At 38.1% G+C, this 23,130-nt stretch overlaps 1 protein-coding gene across 1 annotated transcript in view; it reads right to left on the reverse strand.

The window, feature by feature from the left end:
• Positions 1 to 13,867, reverse strand: part of PRKAA2 (protein kinase AMP-activated catalytic subunit alpha 2) — a 61,296-nt gene extending 47,429 nt beyond the window's left edge. Inside the window, exon 1 of the mRNA XM_030913493.1 lies at positions 13,689 to 13,867. Coding sequence (XP_030769353.1) covers positions 13,689 to 13,782 — 94 coding nt within the window. The 5' untranslated portion in view covers positions 13,783 to 13,867. The remainder of the gene's footprint in view (positions 1 to 13,688) is intronic.
• Between the last annotated feature and the right edge of the window lie 9,263 nt (positions 13,868 to 23,130).

The following is a 23,130-nucleotide window of genomic DNA, read 5'->3' on the forward strand; positions in this document are numbered from 1 at the left end:
TTGAGACAGAGTCTCGTTCTATCACCCAGGCTAGGTGCAGTAGCATGATCTCAGCTCACTGAAACCTCTTCTTCCCAGATTCTGGCGATTCTCCTGCCTCAGCCTCCCGAGTAACTGGGACTACAGACACGTACCACCACACTAGCTCATTTTTTGTATTTTCAGTAGAGACAGGGTTTTGCCATCTTGGCCAGGCTGGTTTTGAATGCCTGGCCTCTCATGTGATTCACCTGCCTCAGCCTCCCAAAGTGCTGGGATTACAGGCATGAGCCACCACGCCCAGTCAATAAAATACTTCTTTAAAATTTAAGTTAATCTATGATTCCACAGGAAAATCAACTTTATTTTTACATAATCATTTAAGATTAAAAAATAGAGTCAAGGAAACAGTTTACAGTCAAGCTGATTACAGGATTACATGCCTGTAATCCAAGCACTTTAGGAGGGCTAGGCAAGAGGATCGCTTGAAGCCAACAGATTGAGACCAGCCTTGACAACACAGGAAGACCCCGTCTCTACAAAAAGAAAAATTTTTTTTAAAAAATTAAACATTAGCCGGGCATGGTGGCACTCACCTGTAGTCCCAGCTACTCAGGAAGAGGAGGCAGGAGTGGTGTGATGGAGCATACCTGGAGTCCCAGCTACTGCGGAGGCTGAAGTACAAGAATTGCTTGAGCTTGGGAGGCAGAGGTTGCAGTTAGCCGAGATCATGCCATTGCACTCCAGCCTGGGGGACAGAGGAAGCCTCTGTCTCCAAAAAAAAAAAGAGGAGGCAGGAGGATCACGGAGGATCACTTGAGCCCAGGAGTTCGAGATTACGGTGAGCTATGATTGCACCACTATACTCCAGCCTGGGTGACAAAGTGAGACCCAGACTCCAAAAAAAAAAAAAAGGAAAAGGAAAAAAAAAAATGTTTACCAGTATAAATTCTTTTTTTTTTTTTTTTTTTTTTTTTGAGACGGAGTCTCGCTCTGTCGCCCGGGCTGGAGTGCAGTGGCCGGATCTCAGCTCACTGCAAGCTCCGCCTCCTGGGTTTACGCCATTCTCCTGCCTCAGCCTCCCGAGTAGCTGGGACTACAGGCGCCCGCCACCTCACCCGGCTAGTTTTTTTTTGTATTTTTTAGTAGAGACGGGGTTTCACCATGTTAGCCAGGATGGTCTCGATCTTCTGACCTCGTGATCCGCCCGTCTCGGCCTCCCAAAGCGCTGGGATTACAGGCTTGAGCCACCGCGCCCGGCCAAATTCTTTAACACTGTTGGAGAATGTATTAGCATTCAGTAGACTCTGCCAGGAACACTTATCCATGCCCTCTCTTACGTCTTTCCAACTCTGGTCCTTATGCGTCTATTTTCTTTTTGTCGCTCTTATTCCACATGTTTCATCTCCTTCTTATTCATCCTCCTTTATTTTCCTGTCTTCAAACAATTCCCCTTCCATTCTCATTAACCACTCCTGAATGTTTTCTTGTTGACTACATAATTTTACAGTCCATAAAATTTCTTTTTAAAGTAGAGTTGTGGAATGATTTAGAATTCTCTCCAAAACAAAACAAGAAACATGACCTGTGTTTTTTTCTCTAGAGCCCTCAGGTTTCATTTTAATGGCTACCCCAGATATTACAACATGCATCCTTAACTTACTTCAGTCTAATAAAAATCTGCGTTTTTACATTTCCCAAAGTAAGGACTTTAGAACCCTGTAACTCTACTTTTTCTCATACCTTTTCTGTTCTTGCATTTCATTCCTACATATATATTTAATCTTGCAAGATATTATTTTGTATAGTCAGTATCTATTTAATCACCCATATACTTAGACTTTCCAACGCTCTTTATTTCTTTTCGCATTTCTTCCTTCCACCTGGGATCACTTTCTGTCATCCTGAAGAATTCCCTTTGGTGTTCCCTTTACTATATGTCTTCTGTTGACAAACTGTCTCAATTTATGTTTGCATAAAAATGCATTTTGCCTTCATTCATTCATTCATTCATTCATTTGTTTTGAGACAGAGTCTCGCTCTGTCACCCAGGCTGGAATTTATTTTATTTATTTACTTATTTATTTATTTTGAGACAGAGTCTCGCCCTGTCACCCAGGCTGGAGTGCAGTGGTGCGATCTCGGCTCACTGCAACCTCCGCCTCTTGAGTTCAAGCAATTCTCCTGCCTCAACCTCCTGAGTAGCTGGGATTACAGATGTGTGCCACCAAACCTGGCCAATTTTTGTATTTTTAGTAGAGATGGTGTTTCACCATGTTGGCCAGGCTGGTCTCAAACTCCTGACCTCAGGTGATCCCTGCCTTGGCCTTCCAAAGAGCTGGGATTACAAGCATGAGCCACCGCGCCCAGCTTGCCTTTATTTTTGAAGAACATTTTTGCTGGGCACAAAATTATAGGCTGGCAGTTTGTTTCTTTTACTTCTTTGAGGGTAAAAAAAATTCCATTCCATTTTTCCCTTGTATACGTTGTTTTAGTTGAGAAGTCAACTTATTATTGTCCCTTTGAAGATAATACACTTTTTCCCCCTCTGGCTGCTTTTAAGATATTCTCAACATTTTTCCCCCATTTCTACAAGGATACATACAGTCTACACCACCATAAGGGAAACTCAAGAAAAGGGAATTGGTTTAGATCAGTTGCACAATGATATCTCTAGAATGGTTTTCTCATATTTATTCTGCTTGGAACTTCTGAATCTGTGACTTGAGGCATTTTATCAGTTTTAGAATACTTTCTGCCATTATCTCCTCAAATGCTGCCTCTGCCCCATTCACTTTGTCCTCTTCTGGAATTGTGTATTACCTACTGTGTATGATCATCAGTGGTCTTGAATTCAAGATGTCATTCATACCCCAGGATACAAAAGGTGGTAATGTTACATCAGTTTTACTTAGCTTTTTATGAGAACTTAGGACAGAAACAGAGAATGTCAGGATGGCATAATCAAAAACATCTTCATCAGAAGTCCTTAAAATATTCAGTTGCTACTTCCATGCCTCCTCATCACACAGGGGTACATGAAGTTGTGAAGGCCGTATGAGTGGATACAGTATACTCCAGCATATACAAGCCTCAAACAAGAAATACTTCATATAATAAGCTCATTCTTGTAGCTTCTAAGCCTCCCACCAGGAGGTGCTTAAGTGTGAAGCGATACCTTAAAAGGAAACTGGAGGTCTGTTTCCCTGTAAGTTTCATGCTGGCAGAAATGGTGAATAATGTAGTCTCTTGGGAGTATAACATGTCCATTCACAGTCCTCCCAGTCCAAATGCAGTTAACCAATCACAGGTCATTTTTACAATAAATATTGTTGTTTGGCAACAGAACTGATAAACCACATTTATCTTAGTCTATGTCCAGAGAAAGTATATTAAAAGAAGGTAAACCTGGGGTTATCGTTTTACAGAAAAAAAAAAATGGAGGCTTGCAATTAACTTTTTCTATATGGGTTCCAATAACTAGTCCAATAATTAGTCCATGTATTAGACTTTTTGCTGTGTTCTCACATGTGTCTTATACTTTCTTTCCATCCTTTTATCTCTCTATCCTTCAGTCTGGATATTTTCTTCTGACCCATCATCTAATTCACGAATCCTCTCTTCAATGGAATCTAATCTGCTATTCATCATCTAAAGGATAATTCAATTATTGTATTTTTCAGTCCTAGAATTTCCTTTATTTTTTATAGATTCCAGTCCTCTGCCAATATTCTCCACTTTAAACAAAAGTATCAGTTATTTTAAATTCTGTGTCTGATATCTTTACTCTCTGCAGCTCCTACAAACCTGTTTCTATTATCCTCACCCTGTCTCTTGGAATGCCAAACATTGTGTATGAAAATCTACAGATGCTCTGAGAGTTTTATTTTACCCCAGAGAAGAAAGATACGAGGCAGATCCATCTGGGATTAAGCTTATTCTAAGCAGGATATCTGTCTTCACAGGGTTGCAACGAAAAACCAACTGTTTATCAGACTCCCCTTGATAAACTGTGAACTCCAACTGTTGTCTCCCAAGACTCAAACTCTGCTTAGTTCTTCTGCCTTTTAGTCACTTCACATAGTCTAGATATTTGTCCTATCCAAATCTCACACTGAAATTTAATCTCCGGTGTTGGAGATGGGACCTATTAGGAGACGTCTGGGTCACAGGAGAAGATCCCTCATGAACAGATGAACACTGGTAAAAATGTTTTGCTTAAAATCCAGTATGACTAAACATAGCAAATATTTAATACATATTGATTGTATTATTCCATTAATTAAGACTGGAAAAACTGAAATCAATTATGGAATACCATATAGTTCCAACTTACACTCAAACACATTAAAAAAAAAAAAAAAAAAAAAAAGAAAGAGCTGGGCATGGTAGCTCATGTCTATAATCTCAGCATTCTGGGAGGCCAGTGTAGGTGGATCACTTGAGTACAGGAGTTTGAGACTACCCTGAACAATATAGTGAGACCCTGCCTCTACCAAAAATATATATATAATATATATAATATAAAGTGAGAAACAGTAAAATAAATTTTTTAAAATAAAATGAAAATAACTTATAATTATCATATTGCCCAAGTAGAACAAGCATTTAGAAAAAAAAGTATGGTATATTTTAAAATTTTAGATCTATTATTTTACAACAGTCAGTTTTAACTTACCTTATAATTCATTTGTCATTTAGAAACTGAGATGTTGAATAAGAACATACTGTTCTTGTTTTAATAGTATATATAATCTGAAGAAAAATGATTCTGAAAAAATGAAGTATATTAATAATATACTAACATTCAGAGTAAGAGACATATAGCAAGATTTTAAAAATTATCTTTAATCATATAAAAGGTTGTTTAAAAAGATCTAGTGGCAGATTAAAAAGAGAATTATGAATACTTTAAAAACAAAGGTACCACCCAAAGAAATACATAAAATTTATCAGAGGCAAACACTGCCAAACATAAGACACCACTTAAGCAAGAATACTGTTCCCTTGAAGGGGTGAAGAAGCCTTCTATTATTAGCAGAGATAACTGCCTGAAATTCTTTCCTTAATAACACCATACTAAAAATAAAAAGGTTAATCATATTTCAAAATAAACACATTGCTTTTCATATGCATTTCAATCACTTCAATAACAGATAAAAATAAAAGCCTGATTTAAGGTTTACATTTCTCTTATATTTGTAGCTGATGAATACACTAGGTAGATTTGCTGTCATTTTTATAACATATTTAATGTTTTAAGGGTCCTACGCCAGCCACTTACTCATTATTTCTTAAAGGATTTGAGATTAGATCTTCCTGCTAGGTCAAATTAAATTATCTGCCTGGCTTCAAAAATTATTAATACTTCCTCTACAAAATATTTTCCCTATCATTGAGGAAACCACAGGAATCTCAGAAGAATAAATGGGGTGGTATTATTATTACAAAGCAGTACCAAATGCTTTCAAGAAAGCTAACATGGACCACAAGGTAAGTGGACATTTTGGGATGCTTTTATAAAAAGAAGCAAGATAAAGCAGGGTTGTGTCAGCATGAAAAAGGGAGACAGTTCATGGAACTGAGGTAATTACCTCAATGTATGATCGACTACAAAATTCTTTCTAATTTATATGGATATGTTAAGAGAAAGTTTGGTAGAAAAGCATTTTTAGCTCAGAGTGTATTATCTGTATTGAAAATATATGTATAGCCTCATTTTGGTTCTACTACAAGTGGACTATGACTTTAAAATGACCCATTCATACTAAATGCCATCTGCTGCCCACACTTACCCCCTTCCCAGCTTATGCCTCTTTCCTCCAAGAGTTTCTATGACGGATACCATGGGATCTGGAATACATTCATACATATGTATGTATACAAAATACATATAATGTGTTTGTGTATATGTCTTCCAAGTGATGTGCAGGAGAGGGTGAAAAGTGAGCAGCTTCTGGAGAATTAGAGGTTCCTGAACATATTCATTTGCAGAAAGAAGACCCGAGTAAAACAAGACAGGAGGTAGTGAATTCTTCCCTCTCTCTCATCAGTAAATTTCTGGTCTCAGAACCAGATCACAGATTATTCTCATAGTTCAGCTAATTGTGGGTTTAAGTACATAATGGTGTCTACATACACAAAAGTACATAAGTACTTCTGAGTGCTTTTTCATCTACATACATTTTCTCATGTACTTCTCACAACACTAGAAGAGAACATACGGTATTATTCCCTTTGTTAGACTGAGTTTGACCACACGGCTGGTTTATGACAAAACAAAGGTTCCACCCTAGGTCTTCTAAGTCCAACATACTACAGAGAGTATATATACTATATCATGTTGCCTTTGTGGACATACTCTGAAACTAGCTACCATTTACAACATTGTTTCCTATTTAAAATACCCTTTGAAAGTCAAGCAACTGATTACACCAAATGAACGAAATCCATTCAGATATTAAGGACACAATTCAAAAATCATATAAATTATATATATATACGATTATATATATATATATATCAGCAAAAGAAACCTGAATAGCACATAATTCATTTACCTAATTGAGAGAATAATTCAACTGATTTTAATTCAATCACTAATCTAGTATTTGAGAAGAAACATAGTTTCATTATTTGGAACCAATATTTAACACTTGTTTAGAATTTGAATAATTTCAAAAGTAAAATCAATTTACTGTGAATGTACATTCACTTTTATTTCACTATTACTTCCATTTCATTCTTATTCATCTTCCATATTTGGGATAAAACAAATTACATGACTTATTCATAAAGGATATTGCTCTTAATATAAACATTAATAAGTATCATAAAGCATAGACGAAGTAGTCATTAAGAACTTTCTTCAACCTAGGCAACCACAAAACAGGGGCAGATTACTACAGCTCTATCTCAATGTTGGTGTGAGAACTGAAGGCATTTCAACGGAAAGTGAGTACTTCCTAACACAGGATGCAGAACTTACCTACTATTACCATGTATCTCACCATCTCCACAACAGTGTCATCTATCTGTATAGCATTTTATCTTTTCCAAAGCCATTTTATGTACCTCAACTCATTTGATCTTCATAACTATTCCAGAAAGTAGGCAGGCCAAGTATGATCATTGCCATATTACGAAGGAGGAAACAAAGGCTCAGCGTCTAACAGTTTTTCCCAAAGGTCAGATAACTAGTAGTAGAAATGGAATTAAATTCCAGAGCTAATACCTTCTTATACCAATGTTTTCTTCTAGAACATCAAATCATTTGTACAAGTTCTCTTTAGTCTGGTTACTAAAGGTTACTGGCAATCGTTAGTCAAGATTACTTTTATATCAGTAAACACACTGAAATCACTAGCATTTCTAAGAAACATGGGTTAAAACTGGCAGAATTCAGTACATTTATAATAAGAAAGATTGAGGCATCAAATTAAATGTTGGAAAAATAAAAACGAAAATTTTAATCATCTATATATGGCATTTCAAAAAATGTTATTTATCTCTAAATATGGACTAAAAGACATTTAAATCTTATTTTCTCAATTCTGATAAATATGAGCAGACATAGAAAATTATATCCTTGTAGGTTTGAAACTCAGCACATACTAGGCATTTTGACTTTATCATCCACACAGCAGAGACTTTGGAGTCTGAGAACCCTGAATTTGATTGCTAGCTCTATCAGTTAATAGCACTGGAACCCTGGACAAGTTACTTAAAGTATCTGTTTCTCAATTTCTTCATTTGTTAAATGGAGATAATACCAAACTTCGAAGATTACTCTGGGGAATAAAAAACATCAAGTGCGTATATAGTATGGTTATTAGAATGTAGTAACAACTTAATCAAATTGTACCTTTTATCACTGAAGTGTTGCAAATATGTTTCCTTTTCCCCTGTTCTACATTACATCTACATTTCAGATTCAGGAATTCAAATTTTCATTAACCAGGATGAATAATTACATACATCCATTTTGAGGAGTTAAATCTTTTAAAAATCAGTTTAATGATAGCATTGTAAAGGACCTCACAGATTTGCTATTCCAGTGTTATCCTTTAGGAGGGGAAGAAAACAAGGACCAGGGAGTTTAAATTGGTCAGGGCTTCCACACTAGCACACAAGTCAAAAACAAATCCTAGTAAAGGACCAAAATACCACAGACATAACTTTTAGTTCCGTCAATTGATGGGACAGTTGTGTGAAATTTGATTTATCATTTAGGACTTGATATTTACATTTCAAAATTTCATTTTTTTGTTTTGTTTTGGTTTCGTTTGGTTTATCCTTCCTGTTATCTCAAAAACAAGTGGGGAATTAGTAAAATAATTACTTAATTTCTTGAAAGCAGTCTGTAGGCCACTCATGTAACTATTTGAAAAACAGAAAGGGTAACTTCTTGGTGAGACTTTGCTGACAAGAAAGAACCTAAGTATACCTTGGTGTAAAATTCCAATGAAGACTAATTATTTCATAAACCACATATGGGTAAATGTATTTCTGGAGTAAAATGTTGAAAAAAATTGTTTAAATTATAAACCACATATATACTACTCCTCATCTTGAAAATGCAGGCTTCTTTTAAAATAAATAATTGGCATTATAATTTTTTTTCTTCAACCAGTCTTTATATAACACAAACAACAGGACCATTCTTCTAGAATTTCTATCACCTTTAGAGCAGTTAAATAAGAGATGAACAAGTCTAATTACAAGAGCTCTCTAACAGTTCTACCCTACCCAGAATGAGAACCTAAACAGTCAATAGAGAGAAAAATTTTTAATAGATAAAAAGCATTACTTTAAAACTCTGCCAGCCCATATAATCTGTTTCCAAAAACAGTCCCCCAGCAATTTAATAATACAACAGACTAATGAAGGAGAAAATTTTAAACATTTTAAATAAGGCTTTATTAACAAATACAAAGATTTCCATATACTTTTAAAAAACAAATTAAAACTACTGCTATTAAAACTATTCCATTTTCAATTTTTGCTTTTTATACCTAACTTTGGTCCATAAATTGATATATCAACAACTGAAGTTAAAATTTATTTCCTTATTTTTTTAAGATGGAGTGTCGCTCTGTCACCCAGGCTGTACTGCAGTGGCACGATCTCGGTCCACTGCAACTTCTGCCTCCCTGGTGCAAGTGATTCTCCTGCCTCAGCTTCCCAAGTAGCTGGGATTACAGGCGCACACCATCACAGCAGGCTAATTTTTGTATTTTTAGTAGAGACGAGGTTTCACCATGTTAGGCAGGTTGGTCTCAAACTCCTGACCTCAAGTGATCCACCTACCTCAGCCTCCCAAAGTGCTGTGATCACAGGCGTGAGCCACCATGCCTGGCTTAAAATTTCTAAATATATAATTAGCATAACAGTCAAAGTTGGTCATGGTAGGACACACTTGTAATCCCAACACTGTGAGGCTGAGGCAGATAGATTGCTTAAGGCCAGAAGTTCGAGACCAGCCTGGCCAATACAGTCCCTAAAAAACACTAATTCATAAACAAATAAATAAGAAAAAGAAAAAAAGTCAAGAGAGAAAGCACATAAGATGTTCCTTGCTTCTCCATTTTCATGTTTTTATAACCATTTATCTATCTATCTATCTATCTATCAATCAATCAATCAATCAATCAATCAATCAAAGACAGGGTCTCCCTATGTGCCCAGGTTGGTCTTGAACTCCTGGGCTCAAGGGATCCTCCTGCCTCGGTCTCCCAACGTGCTAGGATTACAGGCATGGACCACCACACCTGGCCAATCTTTTAAAATTAAATCATCTATTAGCTTTTTTAGTAGAAATTCATTTTGCAATGTCTAAAATCTACAACAATTAAAAATGCACCTGCTTTCAACAAAAACTGCTGGGACAATTGGTTATCCACTTGCAAAAAGTTAGTCTTACACCCTCATCTCACACCATACACAAGAATTAACTCAAAATAGATCACATAGTTAAATACAAGGGCTAAAATAATAAAATATTAGTGAGAAAACATAAAAGAAAATCTTTGAGACTTGGGCTAGGCAAAGATTTCTTGCCTATGACATCAAGAGCATAGTCCACAAAATAATTTTAAAAACTAATAAATTGGACCCCATGAAAATTCAAAACTTTATACTTCAAAAGACACAAGAAAATGAAAAGACACAACAGACTGGAAGAAAATATTTGCAAAATATATCCATTAAAGGATCTGTATCCACAATGTACAAAGAATCCTCATAACTCAACTTATAGGATGACAAGCAACCCAATTAGAAAATGAACAAGAGATATAAACAGACATTTCATCAGTGAAAATACACAAATTACTAGTAATTACATGAGACAATGTTCAACATCATTAGTCCTTAGGGAAATGTAAAATTAATGCCTCAATGAGATACTATTTTGCACCCATTATAATGGCTATAATAAATCAGGGAGACAATAACAAATGTTGGCAAAGATACTCAGAAAAGGGAACTTTCATACATTTTTGATGGGACTGTTATAAAATGGTGTGACCATTTAAAAGTGTGGCAGTTTCTCAAAAACTAAAACATAAAACTATGATATGACCCAGCAATTCTACTTCTAGGTACCTACCCAAGTTATGTGAAAACATATGTCCACACAAAGACTTACATCTTACATGTGAATATTCGTAGTGCCGTTATTTATAATAGCCCAAACCTTGAAACCATGACCATCAACTGGTTTTATACAGAGAAAATGTGGCATATCCACACAATGGAATATTATTCAACCATAAAAAGGAACAAACTAATGACACATGCTCTGTCATGCATGAATCTCAAAAGCATTTTTAAAGAAGCTAGACACAAAAGATGACATATTGAATGATCACGTTTATGAAGAAGTGCCTAGAAAAAGCAAATTTATACAGGCAGAAAACAGATTAGTGATTTCCTGGGACTGAGGGTAGGAAAGAGATTAACTGTGATGGGTATAAGGAATCTTACTGTGGTGTCCTCAAATGTCCTAAAACTGATCTATAATGATGGTTGCAACATTTGGCAAAATTAGTAAAAATCACTGAATCGTACACTTAGAACGGATGAATCTCATATATAAAATATACGTAAATAAAGCTGTTTTCTTTTCTTTTTTTCTTTTTTCTTTTTGAGATGGAGTCTTGCTCTGTCACCCAGGCTGGAGTGCAGTGACGCAATCTCGGATCACTGCAACCTCTGCCTCCCAGGTTCAAGCGATTCTCCTGCCTCGGCCTCCTCAGTAGCTGGGATTACAGGTGTCTGCCACCACGCTCAGCTTATTTTTGTGTTTTTAGTAGAGATGGGGTTTCGCCATGTTGGCCAGGTTGGTCTCAAATTCCTGACCTCAACTGAACCGTCTGCCTCAGCCTCCCAAAGTGCTGGGATTACAGGCATGAGCCACAGTTAAAAAAAAAAAAAGACTTGTTTCACTTGTCCCTTGAAGAATTATATGAGTAACTGTAGATTGTAGCAGTTTCTATAATTTTTATTAAACAATTGTACTGATCATAATCTTGGATAAGAAACCATAGTATCACTTTTCAGAGGATCTAACACAGTGTTAGGAAAACTCCTTCAACTGGTTGTTCATTGGACAGAGGTTCTCCAGGAAAAGGATTTCTCATAAATCAAAGTTCTTTCTGTTTATATTTTAAGAAGCCAGTGCCTGGAAACAATTCAAAAGTACACACAAGAGATTTAAGTTGTCTTTGACAATGGACTGATTGATCTGATGGGTATTCTACTCTACATTCAGATTACAGTATACAAACTTAAAAAGATAAGCAAAAACTTTTAACACAATTTGAAAGGACATAGGGTTAAGTTATAGAACTTTGAGAGTGTACATGTCCAAATGTCAAAGGCACTGTTTGCTTGAGCAACTGTATAATGTTGTAACACAATAGTCCTTAGTAATGATACTAAATGACAAGTAACATTACAGGCTTACTGTATCCCTTACAATCCCTGGATCGTCCTGTATTCATCTTAAACACATTCTAACTACCCACTCTACTTATAAGGTCTTTCAAAAATAACCCAGGACTTCATAACCCTCACAGGACAGCAAAGAATTTTACAAACTTTTTAGGTCTTTGCAAAAATACCACCTTGTCTGACCACTTTATTGAAAACTGCCAACCTCACAAAACTATCTTCCATTCCCTGCTTCATTTTTCTCAATAAAATTAAATATACCTTTTACATATATATTCTGACTACTGTCTGCCTTCCCCTACTAGAAAGCTCCACGAAAATATTTGTTTTTTCCTTGCTGTATCCTCATTGCCTAGAACAGTGCCTACCACGCTGCAGGTGCTCAGAGTTTTTTGAACAAATGAATGGGTATTAAATATGTGCAAGAAAACAGGAGCTGATTCTTACCACAGGAATGAACAATGAGTCTCTTCTACTCATTCAACAGCCTTGACTTGGGGTTAAAATACGAATTTTACAAGTAAATAGAGACCTCAGAATAAAATTTCCAGACTGCCTACTCAGCATTTCTTCAGCAAAGAGAAAAAAAAAAAAAAAGCCAATGTTTCACTTATAATTCTGGATTTGCAACAAAGTATTTGTAATAAACAACTGTGTCTATTCTGGAGGGAAGGCAGGTTAATTAAATCCCATGTGACTAATTAACAAAAAAGAAAACAAATGAAAGCTCAATACTTAACTATTCTTACTAGTTAACTTAACTCTAATAAAGTATAACATTTCAAAAGCAGCCTGTTTTCCTACACCCGACACGGGATCCTATCTCCATGAAGACAGACCTTAGCAGAATATGCCTTAGCAGTCCTGACCTCCTCCTCAACCTCAATCCTCCAAACACCAAGGAAACTTTTTCTCTCCCTTACCCCAGAAGTCTTCCCATAGCCATTTTACAAACACAACCACTTTCGGACCTCTCTGTTCGAATTAACCTCTGACCCAATCCAGCTGCATTCCCGCGTTTAATAACACCCCAGGAAGAAAGACTCACAACCTCTGGCCCCTGGAGCATCCCCCAAACAGTCACCCCCAACAACCGAGAGTCCTGGAACATGAAGGAATCTGGGGATGGCAAGGACCTCCCAGCAAGACCAGAATTGGAGGACATCTTAGACTTCACTCTGGTACTGCCCATTTCTGTGTGACCTTGGGCTTGTTATTCCATCTCTAGGGGTCTTAGTTTTCTCACCTTTAGGGTGAGGGCAACATGTTCACCGAGTCACCGTAGGATTCAATGAGATCCCATGTAAAGCACCTAACAGGGCACCCGGCACGAAACGGCGCCTCAGTCCTCAGCGTGGATGATCCCCGCCCTGAGCCTACAGGCTCAGAGCTGGGAGGCGCCTCGTGGATCGAGTCCAATCTCCCGGTTTTGCAGAGGAGGACATTGAGGTCCAGAGAAGACAGAAGTGCCTCGCTCCAACCTCCGGAAAGGCGGATGGGCGCGGGACCTGGAACCCAGGACGCCCGTCTTCAGCCCACACCCCCGCCCTCTTCCCTGGACCCTGGGGGACCCAGGCGCCGGTGCCAGGCGAGGCGGTGCGCGCCACCCTCCCGGGGCCCCAGCTCTGCGCGGCCCGGGGCCGCTCCACCTGCCGCCGAGCCCCGCGCCCGCCCGAGGCCCGGGGCTCCCGCCTCTCCACCCGGCCTCCCGCGAGCCAGGCAGCTCGCACAGCGGTCCGGAGCGCGTACTCAACTCTTCACTTTGCCGAAGGTGCCGACGCCCAGCGTGTCGCCCAGCACGTAGTGTCCGATTTTCACCCGCCCGTCGTGCTTCTGCTTCTCAGCCATCTTCTGCGCGCGCGGCCTCGCTCCGCCGCCTGCCGCTCCGCGCCGCCGCCGCTGCCGCCGCCTACCCACAGTGCAGCGGGCCCTGCGGGCGGAGGGGGCGGACCCCGAGCCGCGAGGGGCACGGGGCGGCGCGGGGTCCCGGGAGGGGGCGCTGGGCGCGTCGGCCCCAGGTGGGAAGCAACGGGCGAGCGGCGGGCGGGGCGGGGCCGAGGGAGGAAGCGCGCGGCGCCCGCTCCCGGGAATGAGAGGCTCCCGCGGCAGAGCCAGAGGCAGCGACGGCGGGGGCCGGGGACGCGGGGCGCTGGGCGGGAGTGCGGGAGGGGCTGCGCCAGGTGCACCGGGTCCGAGTGAGGGACGGATGCGGCAGGTGCTGCGAAGTGGGGTGGGCGAGGGTCCCAAGGGAGCCAGGGGGCCCTTTCTGAGGAAAACCGAAGGGGGTGAAAATGGGGGGTGAGACGGGCCCGTTTCTAGGGAATGGAAAGACGTGGAAGTCAAACTGGAAGAAGAGACGGGCCTCGGGTGTGGGGAGCGAGGGGCTGTAAAAGGGAAGAGGCGGGAGGGGAGACTGCGGGAAGGGCCCTGGTCAAAAGGGTAGTGGCAGAAAAGCCTCTAGGAAGCCCCTCAGTTTCGTCTGAGGCTTTTGGATACAGGTCGCGGCACAGGGAGAACGCATGCAGCTCTGTGCGCTCTTGAATTGTCCTCCTCTACTTATTCTGTAATTCCCAATTATTTTGTCCTGTAGATAGAAGAGACCCTCTCCGCCAGAGCTCTCAATTGTAACTAATTTGCCCACAGTTTTCCAAAAAATCTCAGTCACGGTATTTGCTCGAGTGTATTTTAGCACATGCTTATATAAATAAGTAGTTTTACCACACGCTTATATAAACATATAGTACCGAAATGTGATACAGCCGTATAAGAGGGAAATGGGAAAGACGTGGAAAGGGAAACAACATTCTGCCCACAGAAAGTAAAATACGTGAGCGACAGAGGAATTGTGAAGGGCGAGGCCAATACAAGGCCACATATTAAAGGAAGAATAAATGTGATACAGAAGTGAAAAGAGTGGTAAGAGGAAATTAGAAGCATGATGCCTAGGTAGCGTGTTCAAAGACCTCGCTACGCCCCCCCCCCCCAAAAAAAAGAAAAAAGACTGGCAAAGAATTAGGTAATAAAGTGATTATCTCTGCCTCCCTTACTTCCCGCCCTTCCTTCCCTCCTTTCCTTCCTTCATGTTGTCCCATTCTTTAATGTTGTTCTGTATTTCAGTGATTAAAGTTTATTTGCTTCTCACCACACACACAAAAAGATTCGTATACGTTTGTTAATTAGATTGACATAGACACTCCACAATATGTATTTCAAAACATATACATACTAAATATATACAATTTTTATTTGCCAAAGAAAACATTTTAAAACTAAAAAAAAAAAAATTGCTGTTTGGGGATAAGTAATTAAGGATTAGTCAGACATTTATAGCACTGCGTGCCAGTAGAGTTTCAAGGTCACATTCCTCAAACATGAAGTCTCTTGAACACTGTTTGTATGTAAATTGAAATGTATTGATCAAAAAGAATAGGACACAACAAAACTTTGTTTTCTGAGAAGTACTAAATATAGAAATTTCAAATATTCATTCTCATCCAAACATCAAGACAATCTGATGAGAGATGATCACAGCTTATAAATTATAGATATCACAGCTGTTAAACAGAGGCTATTTTTGTTCATTCTTCAGATCATCTTTCTTGCTGACAAGAAGTATCATTTAGGAATCACTCTACCTAGCTGGCAATTTTGAGAAAATAGCCAGTTATTTTTGTGCTGAGCTTTCATCTGGTTAAGGGTCATTCCTTCAGTATTCAAGTGAGTAAGAAAAGCCCTATTCTGCTTTTGCCATATGAAATGTATATGTCTTCTGCTCTAATATCCCGTTAAAAGGTGTTGAAAAGTCTTAGATTGCTTTCTTGAAGCTACATTAAGACGAACTGTAAATTGAGAATTTAAAGCATTTCATACTGTCTTAACTATTTGTTATTAAATACTGTAAATTAAATTATTATATACTTCATAACTATGATTCTTACATAGTCATTGTGGACTACCTTATAGTTTTGTTACTATCTGAAACATCTATGATACTTTGTTGATTAAGAAGTTCATTTAAACACAATTATCTCATTTAATATTCTTAAAAGAAAGATTATTATTCCCATTTTATAGATGATAAAATTTAGTTTTTCCCTTTCTGATTTTCCCAGGGCTAAACAGTGGCAGAGTCAGAACTTATACCCAGTTCTGACTTGTCCTTCAGTCTGCCTAATATACTGCAGCTGCCTATACAAAAAGAACGTATGGTGCTCTAAGAAAGTTAAAAATTGTCACAGTTGTGATTCCATTTTCATATTTTTATGATTTCTTGGGCAGTCCAATAATATATCCTACAAATTTGTAAGTATTTAAACTACTGTTTGTTGTTTTTCTGACTTCTATTTAGAGGAAGGTTGAATGCTAAGTGGGTAAGAAGGACGACTCTTGGTGCAGCACTCAGCCCTCTGTTGTCCTGGACACTTCAGCTAAGGTTCCATATTTGCCTCTTCCTACTCAGCAACAGAAAACCCGACAGTTAATCAGACTAGATCTCCTTAAGAGTCATGTCCCTTGGAGGTCTCACCCCTAAAGATGTTCTGGTAAATGCGATGTTTCCATTTTATTATCTTCCAATGAAGGTTTCACACCGCCATTGTTTAGTACCAGTTTCTAAGACCGGCGCCCCAGGGAGGTGTTCAGTTCTTAGCGCTGGTCCAACTATTACTGCTTTACCCTCCTACTTCTGAAACTTTGGGGTCATTTTACCTTCAAATATTCTAAAATAAATCCTAAATAGTACATTAATGCAAGATCACTAAACTAATATACTACACTAGACACCATTGGTATTATCAGTAACCAATTCTTTCAAGTCTTTGCTCAGTCAACTTCTTGGTGAATCCTACCCTGGCCACCCTATTTAGGTTGCAGTTTCTTTTCTTTCTTTCTTTCTTTCTTTCTTTCTTATTGTATTTACTGGTCTTTCGTGCTTTCTTTCTTCTTTCTTGGTGGTATTCTTTGCGGTAGGTAGGTTCTTAATGTTCTTCATTACCTTAATGCTTACTGTAATTCGTATTTGTCTTTCTTCGTCTTGTCTTTCCTCCATTCCTTCCTTCCTTCTTCCTTCATTCCTCCTCTTCTCCTTCCTTCCTTCTTCTTTCTTTCCTTTCTTTCCTTTCTTTCTTTATTTTTTTAGAGTCAGGGTCTCACTATGTTACCCAGGCTGGTCTCAAACTCCTGGACTCAAGTAATTCTCCTGCCTCAGCCTCCCAAAGGACTGAGATTACAGGTGTGAGCCACTGCACCAGGCCTAAATTGCAGTTTTATCTCACTCATGCTCCCTGCCCTGCACTCTCCGTCCCCTGACCCTCCTCAACTTTTTTACGTAGCACTAGCCGTCTAACATACTATTTAATTTACGTGCTTATTATATTTTTGTCTGTTTCTCCCCATTAGAATCTAAACTTCACAAAAGAAGAGAGGACTTTTTTCTCTATTTTGTTCACTGATGTATCCTTAGCCCCCAGGACAGTGCCTGACAAAACATAGACATTCAAGCAGATTCAAAGAGTGTGGCACTTGAAGTTTATTCAGTATGGGGGAACCTCTTTAAGGGGAAAAAAAAGCAAAATTGGGTATGAAAGTATTTGAACTGAAAAACAACTGTCTAGAAATTTATAAAAGCTGACAAATGCCACAAACATCCCCAAATCCAGAAAAATAACAATATTTTTATAAATTATCCAACATACCTCTATAATACCTGTTTTCTGCATTTTCTGGATGTATACTCTTTGATTACCTCTTTATATTTTGTAAATTTTTAAATAGAATAGAAAGATAATTCTGACATTAAGCATGATTCATTGCTTTTCATTACATGTTTCTTTTTAGGTTTTCCATTGTACATGTTTAACATAGCTAATACAGAATTTATCAATTCTATTATCATATACATTATACATACATATAGATATATACATATATGTATTTATATGTATTTTTTTACATATTATATATACAAATGATATGTTCATATCCCACTTGCTGTTTCTGGGGCCTAGTGGAACCTGGTATATCATTCCAAAAATATTTGCTAAATTGAATTTTAGAAAGGGTTAGTTATTAAGCTAGAGAATCAAGTAACAACAATACAGGGAAGAGTGCAGTTTTATTTCATATATACACATATTAAAGGCAAAGCATAATTTTACATCTCAGCACAGCAGTCATTAGTGAGGTTAGAAAGGCATGAGTTAGCACCTCTGAAGTCTATAGATTCATGATATAGGGCTTCTATGGTTGTCTCCAATTTAAAATAAAAAAGTTGGATACTCGATGAATAATAAAGGATGCTTATGGTATTTTATAGGAAGTACAAGCTCAATAATTACATTTTTAAAATTTTGTGTGAAAAACTTCAAACATACACAAAAGTAGAGTAACATAAATAACCTTAGCATCTGTGATGATCAACATTGTCATCATTTACCAATCTCTCTCTCTCTACACTTTTTAAATTTATTTTCTGGAGTATTTATTTTCTGGAGTATGCCAGATTATTTTGCTGGCAAATACTTCAGTATATAGGTCTAACAGATAAGCACTTCTTTTTAACATAAGCACTTCTTTTTAACACAACTATGCCACTACTATCATATCTAACAAAATTAACACTAATTCCTTACTGTTATGAAATACCCACTCTGTGGTGAATATCCCTTGATTGTCTCAGGAATGTAGTTTTACAATTGGTTTATGCTAATCAGGATCAAAAAAGTCACACTTACCATTTTGTCAATACATCTCTTTTAATATATAGTGTTTTCTCCTCCCACTCTTTTTTAAAAATGTCATCTATTTGTTGAAACGTCGAATCATTTTAACTGTTGAATATCCCAATCTTGTTGGATTTATCTGAACAATTATTCATGATCACAAGAGGTAGTAGAAAAAGCTCAGTATTTAGAATAAAAAATCATGGCCTGGTGCAGTGGCTCACACCTGAAATCCCAACACTTTGGGAGGCTGAGGCAGGTGGATCTCTTGAGTCCAGGAGTTCAAAACCAGCCTGGGCAACATGGTGACAACCTGTCTCTACAAAATATAGCTGGGCTGGTGGTGTGCGCCTGTAGTCCTAGCTACTAGGGAGGCTGAGGTGGGAGGATCACCTGAGCCTGGGAGGCAGAGATTGCAGTGAGCCAAGATCACAGCATCCTATGCATACATATGTATATGTATACATGTATGTCTGTCTATATACAGATGTATACATACATATATATATGTTTATATATGTATATATGCTAAATTGAATTTAGCATATATATACTCTATATGTATATACATTATCTGTGTGTATATATTTGTACATGTGTATATATATCCTGAGTTCATATTCCATCTTAGCCTCTCAGCAATGTGTCCTTAAATAGATCATTTCACTTCTTATTGGTAAAACTAATAGTGTTGAACTAGACTATAAAGTACTAAGGTACTTTTCAGTTGTTGGGACATTCAATTCCCAAACTCCACTCCCTGTTTTAGAGTTGAACAATAGAGGAAAAAAGATAGAGTAATTACTGTAAAGTTTTGTAGGTCACTGTCCAAGGTATCTCAACAAACTGATCTTGCCACATTATTTTCCCTATACACAGTTTATCTCCTAATATTTGTCATCATTGGTTTGTAAGGTTGAGATAATACTATTACAGGCCTAGCCCCCTTCAAAGAGATAAGTAGATACACGTGACAATACTTGAAACCCTTTAAAGGAAATGTAATAAATAATTTTGAGGTGGTATTTTTAGCAGGTACCCTAGTAACAAATATTATACTTAACATAATCCATTTTCATTTTCTGACTGAGTACATTTCTAAATTTCTTCGATATGAGTCAACATTATAATTTTCAGTGCAGCTGAGAAAAAAAAAAAACATTTTGAATCAGACTTCCTTTATGAGCAGATGCATTAATTGGAATAACAAAGGTTGTTTGCTTTGCTGTATAAACATTATGGATCTGACAGCACTTTTAGAATCTTGCTTTCATGTGTGTATTGACAGCTTGTCTGAAAAAAGCTCAAATACACTTTTAGATCAGTTAAATCAATTATTTCCCTCCTGGCATGGTTTCAGTGACTATCTGTACTGAATACTTTTGAACTGGTGACGTTTGGGTAAGGAGATACCAATGTGACCTTGAGTTGATTACCATCTCTGTTATGGCTGTCCATTAGAATTAAAACAACCCCTGACAAAACTATGTAATATACATATTATTTGAAACCTTTTATAATACTTTTAATGGCCTCAAGTGGGTGTTAATGCTTTGACTGTTGGCACAATCCTGTTAACATTAACTACAAAGCTTTGACGTGATTAATACAAACTTAAGATATTAGGTAATTTCAAGTTCTAAATGCTCTATAAATAATAAACTAATTCTCCTTCCAAGAATAAAGACCTTAACAAATAATCAAAGAATTCAATTTCTTTTTCTAATTTGTATGTAGGCTTAGACTAGGTACCCTTTCAAGACTCTGGGGTTTCAATTCTGTAAAATTCTGTTAATAGTTTTAAAAAGCATTAATTAATAAACTTTTCACCTTCTACTTTTAAAATATTGAAATGTTTTTAAATTGTTACACAACTAGCTATTCCACAGATAAAAGGTTTCTAGATTTTCTGAGTATATCATTGCTTTGTTCTAAGTACATTCATTCATTGAACAAAGATATATTGAATACCTGCTGAGTGCACACTACTCTTCTAGGCACTGGGAATGTAGCAATGAACAAAACAGTATAGCCTATCTTATTTACCACTTATAGTGGTAGTTTTTGTTAGAGAAAAGAATTATTCATGACACTTATTAAAGACAGTAAGGCAGACTTTATTTGGGACTATTGTGATAGTTATAGGACCTCCTGCAATGAGGTTTTGCAGTAGGAGACAGAGATTGGGCTCAACTCCAAATACAACAAAGAAAAGTAGAGATTTATAGCCAAGGAGGAGGAACAAGATGTGTTGATAAATGGAAAATTACTAGGAGGGTGGGGTAATTCTTTGCTAAACTGACCTAACAGGATTCTTGCTGAAGGCAGGCCAGGGTGATCAGCTATTACCCAGGGAATGGTGTGGGGGTGAGAAATTTGGTTAGATAGCAAGAGTGGTCAGGTAGTGAGGGTGGAGAATTTTGGCTAAATTGGCTTAGCAGAATTCTTGCTAAAACTGGGCTCTTGAAGACATGCCCAAGGCCAGGAAGTGGGTCAGAGGAGTCTGACTAGAGTTAGGTCAAGAAAAGAGTATTTTGTGGCATTCTACTGAAAGAACCAGAAAATAAAGAGTCAAATAAATATATAATGTAATGTAAGGTTAGTGATAAGTGCTGTGAAGGAAAAGCAGAATAAATGAATACAGAGATGAAAGTGGGAATGGGGGAGGGTTGGGCAGGCATTTTATATAGATTGTCAGAAAGTCTTTCTGAGAATGTAACATCTGAGAATTATGTACAGGAAGGAGCCATTGAAATAGTTGGGGTAAGAGCATTCCAGGCAGAAGGAATAGCAAGTGCAACAGTCCTGAGACAGTGCTAAAAGCATATTGGTGGAATAACAAGAAGGTTAATGTGTCCAAATTGGTGTGTACAAGTAGGAGAATGAGGGAGTTTGTAGTTAGAATACCTATAGCTAGATTATCCTGGGTAAGCTGTATTAAAACCTTTAGATGTTTTTAAAAAGTGTGGTCAAATATATTCTGAGAATTTTTGAACAAGAGAGTGACATGATATGAATTATAAACTTAAAGATGGCTGTGTGGAAGAGAGTCTAAGGGGTCAAAAGTATAAGCAAAATAACTAATTTAGAGACTATTGAAGTAGACCAGATGAATGCTGATAGTAGCTTACACTAGGATGGTAGCAGTGAAAATGGTGAGAGGCATTCAGATTTGACATAAAGATTTTGAAGTTAACACCAAGAGATTTTGCTGGTGGTTAGATGTAAAGTGTGCAAAGAATCAAAAAAGAGAAATCAAAGACTTGGATTTTTGGCCCATACAATGAGATGAATAAGAGTACCATAGACTGAAATGCCAAAGACTTTATGAGAAATAAGCTGGGGAGAAAGAAGGGAGGTTGCGGGAAAAAATTTTGATCTGACCATGCTAAGTTTGAGACACTTAATAGCAATCCCAAAGGACACACCAAGTAGATAGTTTGTGACCAGAGTGAAGAGGCCCAGACTCAAAAATATAAGTTTCAAAATCATTAGCATTCAGGGAAGAGGCCCAAACTCAAAATGTAAGTTTCAAAATCATTAGCACATATCCCACAGGACTGGAGATCCCTTAGGAAGTGAATGTTGACAGCAAAAGGAAGAGACTTCAAGGCTGAACCATCCCAGACTTAGAGACTCATAAAAGGAAGAGGATCGGCTGGGCTCAGTGACTCATGTCTATAATCCCAGCACTTTGGGAGGCTGAGGCGGGCGGATCATGATTTCAGGAGATCGAGAACATCCTGGCTAACACCGTTAAACCCCGTCTCTACTAAAAATACAAAAAATTAGCCGGACGTGGTGGCGGGTGCCTGTAGTCCCAGCTACTTGGGAGGCTGAGGCAGAAGAATGGCGTGAACCCGGGAGGCAGAGCTTGCAGTGAGCTGAGATCACAGCACTGCACTCCAGCTGGGGCAACAGACCGAGACTCTGGCTCCAAAAAAAAAAAAAAAAAAAAAAAAAGGCTACAGTAACCAAAACAGCATGGTACTGGTACCAAAACAGAGATATAGACCAATGAAACAGACTAGAGCCCCTGGGAAATAATACCACACATCTACAACCATCTGATCTTTGACAAACCTGACAAAAGCAAGAAATGGGGAAAGGATTCCCTATTTAATAAACGGTGCTGGGAAAACTGGCTAGCCATATGTGGAAAGCTGAAACTGGATCCCTTCCTTACACTTTATTCAAAAATTAATTCAAGATGGATTAAAGACTTAAATGTTAGACCTAAAACCATGAAAAACCCTATAAGAAAACCTAGGCAATACCATTGAGGACACAGGCATGGGCAAGGACTTCATGACTAAAACACCAAAAGCAATGGCAACAAAAGCCAAAATTGACAAACGGGATCTAATGAAAATAAAGAGCTTCTGCACAGCAAAAGAAACTACCATCAGAGTGAACAGGCAACCTACAGAATGGGAGAAAAATTTTGCAATCCGCCCATCTGACAAAGGGTTAAAAT

This window comes from Rhinopithecus roxellana, chromosome 12, assembly GCF_007565055.1.
Source record: "Rhinopithecus roxellana isolate Shanxi Qingling chromosome 12, ASM756505v1, whole genome shotgun sequence".
NCBI lineage: Eukaryota > Metazoa > Chordata > Mammalia > Primates > Cercopithecidae > Rhinopithecus > Rhinopithecus roxellana.